This window comes from Abramis brama, assembly GCF_963993115.1.
Source record: "Abramis brama genome assembly, chromosome: 23".
NCBI classification, from domain to species: domain Eukaryota; kingdom Metazoa; phylum Chordata; class Actinopteri; order Cypriniformes; family Leuciscidae; genus Abramis; species Abramis brama.
This window is the reverse complement of record NC_139985.1, coordinates 12,789,403-12,804,270: the sequence shown is the minus strand read 5'-3', so window position 1 is coordinate 12,804,270 and position 14,868 is coordinate 12,789,403. Positions and strand designations below refer to the sequence as shown.

Sequence of the window (14,868 nt, the reverse complement as noted above, 5' to 3'; positions counted from 1 at the left end):
CAGCAGGCACATCCCTTCTTTATTAATAATTCAGCATTACAACATCATGTCCGATCAATAAAGTGCCACTTTCTTTGTAAGTCCACATGAGACAACTGCTGTGGAAATGAATGGCTTGTCAGAGCTTGTGAAAGAGCGTATTAAGTGTGGACAGATTTGCGCTCAATGCCAAACTATCAACAAGAGCTGTTTTTGAAGAATAACATGTCAGAGTTCATACACACCTATTATATTCAGTCTATATTCAGAAAAGACATGTATTTTGTCCATATAAAACCCCATGAAGCCTGGAGTTCAACTTCCTGTCACACTTTCTCTGACCTCGGCTCGTGTGTTCTCCCTGTGGATGTGCGCTTGAAACTTGTCTCTCGGGTGTAAATCCTACAAGTGTTTTCATTGCTGCGTGTCATTTTTCTGGCTATTGATTTTATAACTGCAGAAGAGGGAACAGGCAAATACATTTTCTCTGGGTTTGGTTAACCTGTTTCTCTCAGAGAACCATGGATACACACACATCAAATCAAAACTAGCATTTAGAAAGGATCCAGGCCATAAGATATAATTTTAGTCATGCGACAGTGAGGGTCAAATTTAGGCTTGTTTTGCTTCAGGAACCACATAACAAAATTAGCTACTTAAACTTGAAATGAAAACTGAAAATGTAAAAATAAAAGCTAAAATGAATACTTTAATAATATATAATAATAATAAAATAACACTGATTAAGTGGTGACCCAACACAGTACCAAAACATCCTAGTTATACGTCCTAGTTATGCTGGCATCCGTATAATTTAGCTAGCTAAATTAGCTAAAGCTAAAAGTATTGGACGCAGCCTTTGACACCAACAGTACATAGTAGGGCTGTCACTTTTGTGAAAAAATCCTGTTCTATTTTTGACACATAAGTGTTCATTGAATCGATTGTAAAATCGATTTTCCATGTCTAAAGATATTTCCATATTAAACGCCAAATATGGGCAAATCCACGGACAACTAACAGGCATTAGGACGAACGTAAAGATGGCGCTTGAGACGCGCACAAGTGAGCAAATATTCCTGATGATTTATTGGCGTGAAGTTTCGTGCACAATGACAAACAGGAGTGCAACATTCTCGAAACACATTAAGCAGAGTGGACTGCCATAACATCAATGAAAAACATCACTGCAGGCTTCAACATGGCTGTGTTTACGATTAGAAATGGCAAACAAATTTCACCTGCATAGGCGATTGTAGACGCGTAGCCCGAATATGTAACGTTATCTGTTTGCATGAGACTGTCTGAATACCGGCAGAATTCACAGTTTTGTAGTAAAAAGAGACACATTATGCAGCAGTATAATTTGCTGTTATGTGTGTTTGTCAGAACCTGCAGTTGCTGTGTGACGCGCGTTCGCTGCGGGCGTATCGCGACGAGCTCCGAGAGAAGGCCGTTAAAATCGATTCCCTATTTTCGTTTTCGAATCTTGCGTTGGTTGGTCCGATCGATTGTGCAATAGATTTTCGAACGTAAAGTGACAGCCCTATAGGACATATTTTCTTCTCCCTTTTAAAAGTTCATATGCCTATTTATTTGGCCTATTATTATAAGTCTATTTACCTATGCATATACATATTTACAGTATACGGCTAATTGTATTTCATTATTTGCATTTAGTATTGATTTTACCTGTCTGCAATGGTAAATGTAAATAAGTAAAGACAATGAATTTAATGCATTTATTGTTTTGCTTGTGAAATGTAGTGAGTTTCACATGAAGATAACTATCATCTAGCTAGAGTTAAATCCATATTTAAACCAGACATGATCGCTAAGCTAACATGAACCAGTGACCTCTACAAGGCTTTTCACGCCATGCTTAACCCGGGGTTAAAAAGAAGAGTTTGAGCCACAGACTAAATTGTGAAGGTGCTAACATGTTACGCCGTGTCAGATAGCAACCAACAACTAATCGTAAACTAAACAATTCTTGCAACATAATATATTCATGCTGTGTAGTTTCACAAAACTTTCACTGTCTGAGAGAAAAAGTTAAAAAAAACATTGCCAGCAGTTTCAGCGAATTTATGCAGCGACATTTCCACAAGTGTACAAGTCACATGCTTCACTTGTCTAATGATATAAACCTTGTAAATATGCAAATAAGAAATGTAACTCCTACGCTAATGCATTTACAATGAGGAATATGAAAACCTGACTGCGAAGAACAAATTCATGCATTATGATGGCACAGGATAACCCAGCATTAAACATGGGCTAAAAATCAACCTTGTTTAACAATTTCAAGTGTGAAAAGCCTGTTTCTTGGATCTACTGTAAAAACACTAGACTTAAGGTCCTTATATTCATCTTGCTCTTGTCCTATCTCTTCAGTTTGATGTTTTTCCAACATACATCAGACTCACCTCTTCAGTGTTGTTTAAGTGCACTTGAACAATATGCCATATTCAACCACTTAAGGATTACACAAGCAGAACTCAAAGTCTGTGAAGCCTCTGTATACACTGACACACAACGCATGCGGCCTGATAGGTTGGGGACAAGAAGCACAAGCCAAGAATACACTCATGCTGAAGGCATCTACCTCTTGACACCAAAAAGATACACACACCAGAGCTCTGTGCTCCATATAACACCAGAGGACAAACGTTTAAACAAATCTAGCATAACAGCCTAGCCACTGAAATCAGGTTGAGGTGTGCGAGTGCACGTGTGCGCGCTCCAATGTGGTCTTGCCACTGAGCATGCTCGCTCGTGTGTAACCTATAAACCTACATAGAGGCACAAGACATTCATCTGCACATAAACGTTGCTAATATGACCACTAATCAATGATTGAGTCGTTAGCAAACAAGAAATGATTTAGCAGCATCGGAATGGAGCATGTAAACGGAACCACGTTGGAATCCAGCAAGGACACAAATGAGGTGCCAATGCATGCACTGGTAACAAAACACGCAAACTTTACACAAATAAACCTCAATATCTTGTAAAGATAGTCCATGAGAAAGCAAGCACTGCATTGCAGTCCTGCCTGACCTCCAGCTCAGAGTTTCCCCTCACACTGCTGTCTGCCGCTATAAACTCTCTCCCAACATCCTGCCTTACCTACCTCACTCGCCGGTCCGCGCGGAACTTCAGCATTTTCCCCCGGATCAATCATATAAGTCAGTGGGATGAGGCCAGGTGGAGAGAATAGCAGGTTTGTTATGCCGACAACAGCGAGCCTTTATTGCAGGAGCTGTAGGGTGTTGGATACAATAATTGCTGTCCTCTTTTCTCTCCTTGAGCATGTGTGCTGTTGCCAGCCAGCTTCATTCTCTCTCTCTCTCTCTCTCTCTCTCTCTCTCTCTCTCTCTCTCTCTCTCTCTCTCTCTCTCTCTCTCTCTCTCTCTCTCTCTCTCTCTCTCTTTCTCTCGCTCAACCTCTATATCTCATTCTGGCTCTCTTGCCTTCTAGATCTGCTCAGCTCAGCTTATTTGGTTACTGGTTTTGTCGGACTCTCTCTCTCTCCCTCACACACATGGGGCCTCCTATCACAGATCAGATTGAGATGTAGATGCTACCCCCAAGCCTACCCGAGGAGAAATCATGACCAGAACTCCCCTGGGACGGCCATGACAGCCTTGGATGTGGTGAAGGGGAGTGGCCGAGGTAAAAAATAAAAGTCGCTACCCACTCAGGTAGACGGCTTTGCATCTGCAGCCGCCCCCTGCCGAGCCTTACCTAGAGACACACACATCACTCCCACACCAAATCATTAGATCTGTATCTCACACCGAGACAAGCTCAACATTAAAAGCACTAAGCAAGAGTCTGGCATATTAAAATGTCACTTTGTCATATATATTCACGTCAGATCCCCTTTAATATTGTCTATGGATATATACCCGGTGATATTCCATCCACTCTAATGACTCAATAATTTATCTCTGAGTAAAGCAGGATTCCCGGATAACTACAGAAAAGAGATTTAAATGGAAATGTAGTATCACTATTACTACTACAGGACCCTTACCCCAAGTATTGAACTTTGACTTGTATCTCATCATGAATGACACTTTACTGTCCTAAATGATCAGATATTTTTCAAATGTTGGCGGATTTTTATAAATCCCATTACAGTGAGGGTGGGACTTAAGCCATATCTAGAGACCAGAATAATCCCACCCTTTATGACTTGACCTAGTAAGCAATCACCTAACAACCACCTAGAACACCCTAGCAACCATCTACAACCATCTAAATTTCTCTAGCAGTCATCTAGCAACAACCCAGCAACTCACAAGAACACCCTAGAAACACCCTGGAGACCCTATAGCAGAGTTCCTCAAATCCAGTCCTGGAGGGCCACTGCCCTGCAGAGTTTAGCTCAAACCCTGATCAAACTCACCTACCTGTGATTTTCTAGTGATCCTGAAGACCTTGATTAGCTTGCTCAAGTGTGTTTGATCAGGGTTGGAGCTAAACTTTACAGGGCATTGGCCCTCCAATACAAGATTTGAGGAACCCTGCCCTATAGCAATCATCTAGAACACCCTATCAACCCCATGAAGACCCTTACAATCATACAGAACCCCCTAGCAACCACCCAGGAACCCAAGAACACCTTAGCATCCCCCTAGAGACCTATGAGTCACACAGAACATCCTAGCAACTATCCAAAACACCCTAGAAAACCCATGTGTATACCCTAGCAATTACCCAGAACAACCAAGCAATTGCTCTGGACCACATTAACCACATAGCAACCATCCAATCACTTACAACAACCTAGTAGCCACCTACCCTATGGCAGCTATCTAGCAACCCTCTAGTCTAGAACACAATAGCAACGCCGGAGAACCTGGCAATCACCCAGAACCAGATAGGGATCAACCACTAATAATTCATGTAGCAGCTTCCTAATATTCCCCTGGAGACCCTAGTAACCATCAAGAACACCCTAGCGACCACTTTCAATGCCCTGGCAACCATCCACATAATTTTTATACAGGCAAGCAATTTCCTTCAGAAAATGTAAAAAATCTTGTTTCGAAGTTAACTACTCTTCTAAATATGTAGTTCTTCTATCAGTGGGCTTCCATTATATGTGGTCTCACCAGATGGTCTCCGTACCACGTCCCCCACTGTACACAGATATGACAGGGACAAATACAAATAGAAGGCTTACCTGCCCCTCTGAGGGGATTGCCTACATTTCAAACCCAATCTCCATCTCTTGCTTTCTTTAAACCATGAGTTTTTAATGTTTTAATTTAACTCTTGAATATTTAAACTAAGCCTACAGCTTATTTGCATTCCTGTTAATCCATATTGTGATTTGAAAGACGTCAGCATTCGTTGCTCTGCTATTATCCCTCCTTAAACCTTGGATATAAAAAGCATTCATTTAACACTAAGACACAGAGCTGGTATGGAATGTACCATACAAGCCTGTAATGTGTCTGGTTTTTGCTGTACAGGATGAAACGTGGCATGCTGAGTCTAAACAGCACATCCATTTGCTAACAATTTACCTGCTGCGTTAGTGCTGTAAAAAAAAATGTCCTTCAGTGCTGTGCTTAGTATTGAGAGGTACACACTCGAACTAAAATCGCCCTTGCGGTGAAAGAGTGAAGGTCAGCCAGTAAGCCAGTTTGTCATCTGCGCTTGCGGGACCCAAATGGTTCGTATGACGCGGTCTCCACTAATAGCGCCCACTCAGAGATCATCTGAGAACACCGCAGACAATATGCGGTTTATGTTTTGTGCAGGGGTGGAATTATGATTACAGTTAAGAATGATAACGTCTACTCAATTCCAGATTGGCAAGTGTTATTTTTGTCAGTTATGAGTCACAGCATAATCTTTGCTGTCATCACTAAGGTTTGAAAATGTAAATAAATAAATAACACAAAAATACTGTGGGGTGAGAATTTGGAATTTATGAAAATATGGAATTTAAAATCTAATTTAAAATGTAAAATGATAAAAAGTAAACAGGTTTGAAAAATCTAAAACAAAGAATCATTAAAATACTTAAATACTGAATTTAAAATATTATTGAACTGAATAAAAAATATGAAAATAATATAAAAAATCTAATATACAAAAATAATATTAAAGATTTTATGCTATTTCTGTCACACGTGGATGTAGAGAATGCGCACGACGAAGGAGTACAGGAACAAAAACTGTTTTAATAAATCCACAATGGAAACGCACAGGAGATATCAGGAGATAAACTTAAACACAACAACCTTGATGATAACAGACAAATAACTAAGGAAAACTCAGGGCTTAAATACATGGGAAGTAATAAGTGTGAAACAGAACAGGTGTGATAGATTTATGAACTATGGAAACTAATTAACAAACAGGGAATCTAATCATCTCAAATCATGTAGATTTTTTACACATCATTAAAGCAAACAAGGTTCAAACCAAATACAAAAAAAAGCTCTGAAATTAATGTAAATGTCATCGTTTCACTCAAATTGTCCAGCTGATAACATCATTTGCAATGAAAAACATTGCATCAAATTAAAAACATGCAAAATAGAAGACTCAGCCATCGGATGCCACTGTATTTTGTCACATTTGAGTATTATTTATTATATTTTTGTGTGCTTGAGACTGTTAAAACACACCCAACTACATGTTTGACAAGTTAACCATGCACATCACTGCTAGTATTTCATGATGTCAGGTCTACCGTGCTCCTGTAAAAGGAACCACCGTATTCTGGCTACTGGCGTTCAGCACAATGACAGGTTTTCAGGTTTCAGCTGAGAGCAAAATCCAGCATTAAACCTGACAGTCTCTCGTTCCCCTGCCATATAGAGAGAAACAAGAAGCATGGCACAGTGGGCTTAAGCTTCTCATCTCCATGTCATTGCATCAGACAAGTCAGATACAGCAAAAAAAAGGAGTGTAAGGAACTGCCTGCAATCACACTGGCTCGTGGACTTCCATTAAACCACAAAGGGAGGAACAATTACACTGATAAATGTATCTGTGATGTCATTCTAATGCAAATTGTTAAAAAGATGCTAATTAGACAGAGGACAGTGCTGAGTGGGATGTGTGTGTACGTGCCTGTGCATATAAATGTGTGCACGTGTGTTTTCATTCTTTCTGTCATTGGTACGAGATGATGCAATCGCAAGCCAAACCTCTGACCTCAGCAACGCCAAGATGGTGGCGGCGAGCAACATCACAATTGCCACATCACAGCGACCACATCCTCAACGCCAGCCCGCTTGCCAGAGGATGAGTGGGAAGAAAGACGAGAGGGGGTTGGAGGAACGATGGGAAGAAAGGAGGGAGGGATGGGGGATGAATAATTACACTTGAGTGTTGCCTCCAATGAGCTTGCAGCGGCAGAATCGCACAGCGAACGACAAAGCGATGCGCTGATCACTGGCAGTTTTCTGAAGCTCATAACAGCAACATTTCCGCTGAGTCTATTTCAACGATAAAGATGGAGGGAATGGCATCCTAATGTCTTTAGAGAGAATATGTATGTAAATAGAAACAGAATGACATCATAGACTAAATGAATAATGGATAATAATGATATGACACTGTCAAATACTGCGTTAAATCACTCATGGTCATTTAAAACTCTATTTGTCTTCTTGGAGAAGTGAGAAAGAACAGCTGTGGTTTTTCAGCTGTTTTCCTAGCAACAGCAATCCTGATATTGCACACACGTGTTCACACTCACATGCAATGACTCATCCCGCACTGAGGATGTCAGAGACAGAGCCCTTAAACGTAAGCAAAACGTGTGGCACAGGATGAACTAGTGTTGGACGTGCAATATTTTAATTTTTAATTTTTGCTATTTTATTTTTTGTTTTTGTTCTATTTTTCAAGCAATAATATTGAAATGTCAAGATAAATGTATTGCAATCACTAATCTTTTGTTTTAATAAAAAAAAAAAAAAAACTATACGAAGGCGGATTAGAACCTAGAACCGTTTAAAGGCAGGCAGGCTAGGTTAGGCTAGGTAATATAATATATATATATTGTCAGTGGCAGGCGTAGGACCATAAAATGTTGGACTGAATACAATGATTGGACGAACCTTTTATGGTCCTACGCCTTCCATACAATGTCCTGCCTGTCAGCGCATGTATATCCATACCCTCCGTGCACCCCGCTCCCACAGACATCACACGTTATCAGCGCATTTCATTCTATGCAGAGTTACACAGACGTCAGTCACCGAGCACCACAAACAAACAGCAGCCACCTTTTACAGTTCCTCCTGAAACAAAACAATGAGCTTATGCTGCGTTCACACCATAACTGCCGTAATTTGGAAGATATGGAAACCTGTGACATTATACGCGAAGCGGTTTGTGACTCGAATTTATGCGTTTCAACTGCAACACTATCAACGGCAAAATAAATCTGCAGCAGACAGGTGGTACAGTTCAGTGCTCTTTAAGTTGTTTATGTTCATTATTATTGTAATGTTACTTGCTTTTAGACATGAGGTAGTTTAACACCGTCTCTCATGATGCTTTTGTTTGCTCTGGCTGTGGCTGTGCGTGGTTTTTGAGACACTCTGAAGGGAGGGTGGGATCTTATGCTTGCAATGCTAGCTCGCTATTGCTAGCCTCTTAGTAGGTAAAAATACCTACCTTACCTTTAACAAAAGATCTACCACCACTCCATTAGGACACACGAACACTAACTGTGGATATATATATATATATATATATATATATATATATATATATATATATTCACTGATGTAAAGACTCAAGACTAACCATATATTGTATTAAATACTTATATACTATAATTGTATTATAGTAGATATAAGGATGAAACTAAACATGAGATCTACTTTATGTTGATAAATTAAAATTAATGTACTATTGAAATTGATTTCTGGACACCATAATGTTATTCTCTGTGCATTTGTTATTGTACATTTCTGATAGTCTTGAATTAGCAGACCTCCTCCTCCTCCTGTCTGGTATTACTTCACTTTAAAGGGACTGTGTGTAGGAATTTCTCCCATCTAGCGGTGAAATTGGATTTTGCATTCAAACGAATATTGCTCTCCAGCGCCTCATTTTTTTAAATGCGCGTTGCATCTACGGTAGCCGTTATGTACTAAAAAGCTATGACAGGATGTCTTATAATAGTTTTTCTTCGGGTGAACAGGTTTGTTATTTAAAACAAACTGAAACTTGAAACAACGAAAAAAAGAATGCTACAGTATGAATTACTGACTGTGAAAAACATTAACTATGGTAATTAGTAGTAATGCCTTCTTTACTCGTTATATTTTTTGAAGTACGTGCATTGTTAGATATCATCATCATCAGCGCATTCTCTAACTTACTCAATAGCTGCTATTCATCAAAGAGCCTGTTTAACTTTCAACTATAAATGTTCTACTGTCTATATAATAAAGTACACAACCAAGCAGTGAAAAAAAAGCTTGTAATTAAGACCGTAACATTGACTTACCTGTCGAGAAGAAAGCAGGCAACTTCAGGGTCTCTTTTGAAAGCTTTCTCCTGCATTAACCTTAGCTATCCTGACATTAACCCTTGTTTTTGTAATCTTCGGTCACGTTTCCTTTTACGGTCTATTTTGGACTTTTTCGACGACGAGGACTCATCCTGTGACTCAGCATATGTATGAATGACCGGTGTATAAATAACCGTGCAGTGCATCCTTTTAAACTTGCCGCGGCAGTGACAAGCGCCTCTCACTGCTCTGCTCCTCCGCTTCTGCTGGCTTCAGTCATGTGACGCTGGTTCTGAACGAAAACACGTTGTGGAAACGCGTTGGCCTAGTACTTTTTGTCCCTCTCTGCTATTATAGTTTTTCAAGATGGCGGAACTACATGGAAGCCTCCGTGGACCTACCCGTCCCATGTATATAAAGATAATAAATTCTTCGTTTACGAGGATTAGTCTGATCATTGGCATAGGTATTTGTACATCATTGATGGCATATTTATTAATAAAAATATTGATTTTAGATAATAAAATACCTAAAAAGCTACACATAGTCCCTTTAAAAAAAAAAAATTACTAACATAAAACTTTTGAATAGTATAGTCTACATATAACAAAATTAAGTGAGGATAATGTTTAAAACAAGAACAACTTCAATTCAAAACACATTCTTTGAATACAGCTCTTATATGAGTTGAAAGGAACATGTTTCCTTTCAAGGTTGGGATATTAAAGCCAGGGGCTGTTGTGTACAAAAGAAAAAAAGGGATACTCCTCAAGTAAATTTATCTTGTTTTAAGAATAGATGTTTCCAAAGGAAAACAAGACAAAATTATTTTTCTTTTCTTTTTTGCAGTGAACAAGTGTGGGTGATTCTAGATCAGCTTATACATTTGCTCTCAGTCCTTAGGGGGAGGCATCATGGGAACTGAAGGGAGTTTCCCACTACTTCCCTTCATGTTCTTCAAAGCTAAGGTTACAATTTCTGACTGCCAAGAGCTGCCCAGGGCTCCCTGCCTTCAACGAGTGTAATCTCATAGTAGAGAGAAAGAGGAAAAAAGACAGTGAGAGAACAAGGGAGAGATAGAGAGACAGAGAGGGAGGAAAGCAGCAGTACTAAAAAGAAAAGAGCAGAGGTGGGGAAATTTACCTGTGTCTAATTAATGATGGGGCTGCGGTGAGTATTGATTGTTAAGACTCACCCAAATGGATCAATGCACAATGTGGAAAAGGGCTGCTGACCAAGCTTTCTCTCAAGACTATCCCACTGAGTACTGCGCTTAGTGTTGCATGAGGCCGTCCATTTAACTGCTTTTCACCTAATGTAAAAGCATTTAATTCCTGACTTTAAAGGAATAGAATTCACCTGAAAATCAGTCATTATTTACTCACACTCTCTGCCATTATTTACTCCCCCTCATGTCGTGACAAACCCATATGCAGTTTGTTTTCTGTGGAACATGAAAGTAAAACATTCTGATTGATATTTACGCAACTCTTTCCATACTGACCATACCTGTCAAATTCCCAAAAAACAGAGAATAAGATTACAATTTTGGTTTGTTTCTCACACAAAACAATCACTTAGCGCACAAATCATACAGACCACCTTTTTTCATGCATTTATGGTGTTTTGTTTTTTGTTTTTTTTTGTTTTCAGTTTTCATTTTCATTTTGAGATTGACTCTAAATTCCAAAGAAAAAATACTTGCATACAAGTTTGGAATGACATGAGGCTAAATAAATGACCAAATTTTCACTTTTAGGTGATACATCTCTTTAATGCTCAGCTAGCCCTGTTGCAATGAAAAGGTTTACGCTGCAAGCTATAAAGTAATGAAATCTTAAAGCTATAAAATTTCCAATAAGCTCATCACTCAGGCTTTATCACCACTGTCTATTTTTGTTTATTAGTTTGATTGCAAGTAGTTTCACACAGCCTGCCACAGACTTAATAAATCATGAAATATTAAACGTACACCCAAAGGAGGGATAAATCACATGGGTGAAACTTGCTCCGAGCCACAAAAACACAAAACTTGCATGACCATTTGGTAAAATGATTCACAGATTGGTTTTCCAGGACGGGACGAATATCCCTCTAGCCGTCCAGCAGACAGTAAATCTGTTAGACCACGCCCAGATGACATCACAGCAGTGGAGAGTGTTTAGTGCCCACTGTCAGGTTTGCTGGCCGAAGCTCAAACCCATCTCCCCCTCTTCTTCATACTCTCTCTCTCTCTCTCTCTCTCTGTCTCTCTTTCTACTGGAGATATAAACACAGACGGGCACTGTGCTCTCCCTGACCAAGTCAAACAATACCTTCCAGAACATTGCTGAACTGTGCTTTCTTTCGTAACTGTGAGATTCATTGCTCAGCAGTGCTTACGATATTCCTGTAATTTCAGGTGTAACTGTATGTTTACATAAGAAGAGACCTGGCAAACGTTCAGACTCTACACTGATATATGCGCATTTATGATTCCAATAAAACACGCTGCTTTATGATAACACTCATCATTATGTCATTTATGATTTTAGCCAGATAGTTGTGCCACATCCTGCTGCTTCATTTAAACAAACAATAGGAGCTTCATTACAAAAGGAGGATCATAGGATTACACAGACCTCAAAAAGGTCTGTGAGTAAAGTTAGATTTGACAGAATGAATAAAGTTGGCATTCGCTGCCCTGGCTGAAGCAGAAATCAGTCAAGTGTTGATGGAGGTGCAGGTGCTACAGTAAAATCAGATCAAGGGGAGATAGGGGTAATTTAATCCCTCTGTTGGCAAAAATTCAACTCCGCTTTTATAACTGCTATATGAAAGAATACTATCATGTGTGTAGACTTACTATGTCCATAGGTTTTTCCTTCTGTAACATACACTACCATTTAAAAGTTTGGGATCTGTACGATTTTTTTGAAAGAAGTCTCTTAATGCTCACCAAGACCAAAAATACAGTAAAAACAGTAATATTGTAAAATATCATTACAATTTAAAATAACTGTTTTCTGTTTTATTTCTGTGATGGCAAAATTTTATTTCAGCATCTTCAGTGTAACAAGATTCTTCAGAAATCATTTTAATATGCTGATTTGGTGCTCAAAAGAGATTTCTTATTGCTATGAATGTTGAAAACATTTGTCCGGTTGTTATTTTTTTACCCCCAGGATTTTTTATGAATAGAAAATTGTAACATTATAAACATCTTTACTGTCACTTTGCTGAATAATAGCATAATAAAATGTACATTTCAAGATTTTTTCTTTATCATCAGAATAAAGTATTATTTTATGTCCAATGACCATTTTACAAAAAAGAGTCAAAATAAAACTGTAACATTAATGTAACAATAATTCATAATATTGAAAAAAATGTAAAAATAAAAATGAATAGCATACTGTAAAATTAGAGGAAATAGTATAGGACATTGGGGTTAAGCTAATGCAGCAGATTTGTTTTGGAAAAATGTTCTCATTAGTCCTCTCGTCACCTCTTGTGAGTTGCAGGATCCTTCAACTTAACCAGGGTCCATCAAGGACCTTGTACACTTGAGACAAGAGATTAAGAATGAGGCAATATCCTTTTAGGAACACAAGAGAGTTAGCAAATCCCCAACCACAAGACATGGCTTAGACTGAGACTGGGGTTAAGGCAAAAAATGTAAGCACACACGCCAACACAACTTCATACGAAGAATGTGTCCTTTGACCTGCATCTCAGAGAGACAAACACAATTACAACTTCAAACAAATCCAGATTTCAACATCACAATTTTTCGATCTGCAAAACAACAGTGCACTATGGGGAGTCCGAAGTGAACATAAAGAGCTCAACAAGCTACTTAATACCAGATTTACATTAGATTTGTAAACCTGAAAAACACTTCCACAAAGGCAGGCGATCAATAAAAAACAATTCAGTTCAATCAAATAATATTGTTGGAAAGTGCACGGTTCCTGTTCCCCAAGGTGACAGCTATGTGCTTGAGTGCAGTTTTTAAAATGCGTTTGGGACCAAATGTGGTAAAGCGACAGATTAGTAGGTTTATAAAAAGTCCATTTCCTTCCAGACTTTGATTGCAAGTAACTGCCCACTGTTGCTTTTAGAAAAAAAACTTTCATCTGTCGATGTGATACATGTAGTCAGTACAATATACAGCATCTTAACATAACAGATTAAATATTAAACAATTTTAAAGATGAAAATCATAGGCGAAAGAATCCATAAGCTAACATAAAACAATGATGATTCATTAGGAGAAAATCCAGGTGTTTTTCTATTTCCTAATCTAAATTCAAAACTAAATATTTTTTTGATTATTTTACTTACATTTAATTATTATTTATATCACATTATTTCTTTATATTTTTCTTTTCACTGTGTAAATACTCTGTTATAATTGATAAAGTGTTTGAGGTTGACCAAATCATACGACACAAGTACATTCATAAAGTTATAGAGTTCAAAAACTACACACATGGCCTATAGAAAGCATTTTGAATAATTATGCACTTTGCATGACACTGTGCCTGACAATACAGCTATTTAACAATATAATAATCTCACTGCTGATGGATACTAGAGAAATCAATAATTAATTTATTCAGATCCAAATTTGCACACGTGCTTTAATCCAAATGACATACACTCAAAATGTTTCCAGAGCTCTTTATACTGTGGTGGGTTTTATGTAAACACAACTATAATAATTCACAGATAAGAGTAGGAAATGTGCTGTGGTATTTGCTTGAAAAGGATTCAAATACACCCACGGCCTCGATAATTATTTCATGTAATTTCCACCTTTCGCTAAAACAAAGTATTATCACTCTAGAGTCGAGGCCAAATTGAAACTGCTGATAACGTGGAAAATTAATTTCACTTTCCAGAAACTGTGTGAATTCAATGCATTGCAACAGCACTAATTAGCCCGAGTCAATACTAGAAAAAATAAAATTCCAGGTTAACTAGGGTTTATGAGAATTCGTTTGAAAAAGCCCACTAAGCTTAATGAATCATGTGAATACAAGCACACAAGACATCCCTTACAAAATATTTACCATAGTAGCTGCCAAAATCGTGAAGTTACTACTGTTTACTACAGTGGAACCATAACACATTAAAATGGGATCTCCTTCAAACAGTGTATGAAGCTTTCAAAATCTTTCATTTTATGACAGTGCTGGCTAAGAACAAGTTTCCACAGTTTTACTGCAGTACAGTATTGTGAAAGAAACTATGTTTACCATGGTAAATTTTTCTATGCAAGTTAAAGTGCGATAAGTGAGTTGCAAAAACATAGCACCAGATTCTATTTATAAACTAATGTTCAAAACTCCCTGGGTGATGACATCAATCAAACTGAGCTAATACTGGAAATAAGTGCT

The 14,868-nt window shown here is 38.3% G+C and overlaps 1 protein-coding gene across 30 annotated transcripts in view; it reads right to left on the bottom strand.

Moving 5' to 3' along the window:
* plekha6 (pleckstrin homology domain containing, family A member 6) overlaps window positions 1-14,868 on the bottom strand; it is a 77,057-nt gene that overhangs the window by 47,724 nt on the left and 14,465 nt on the right. For 5 of the 30 annotated variants that reach the window (XM_084100407.1, XM_084100416.1, XM_084100403.1 and 2 more), the window contains exon 1: window positions 3,116-3,466. The exons of 22 other annotated variants lie outside the window; for them this stretch is intronic. In XM_084100407.1, coding sequence (XP_083956533.1) covers window positions 3,116-3,147 — 32 coding nt within the window. In that variant the 5' untranslated portion in view covers window positions 3,148-3,466. Of the gene's footprint in view, window positions 1-3,115; window positions 3,521-14,868 lie in introns of those variants that run through there. 3 more of the 30 variants (XM_084100388.1, XM_084100402.1, XM_084100421.1) reach the window with 2 other exon arrangements.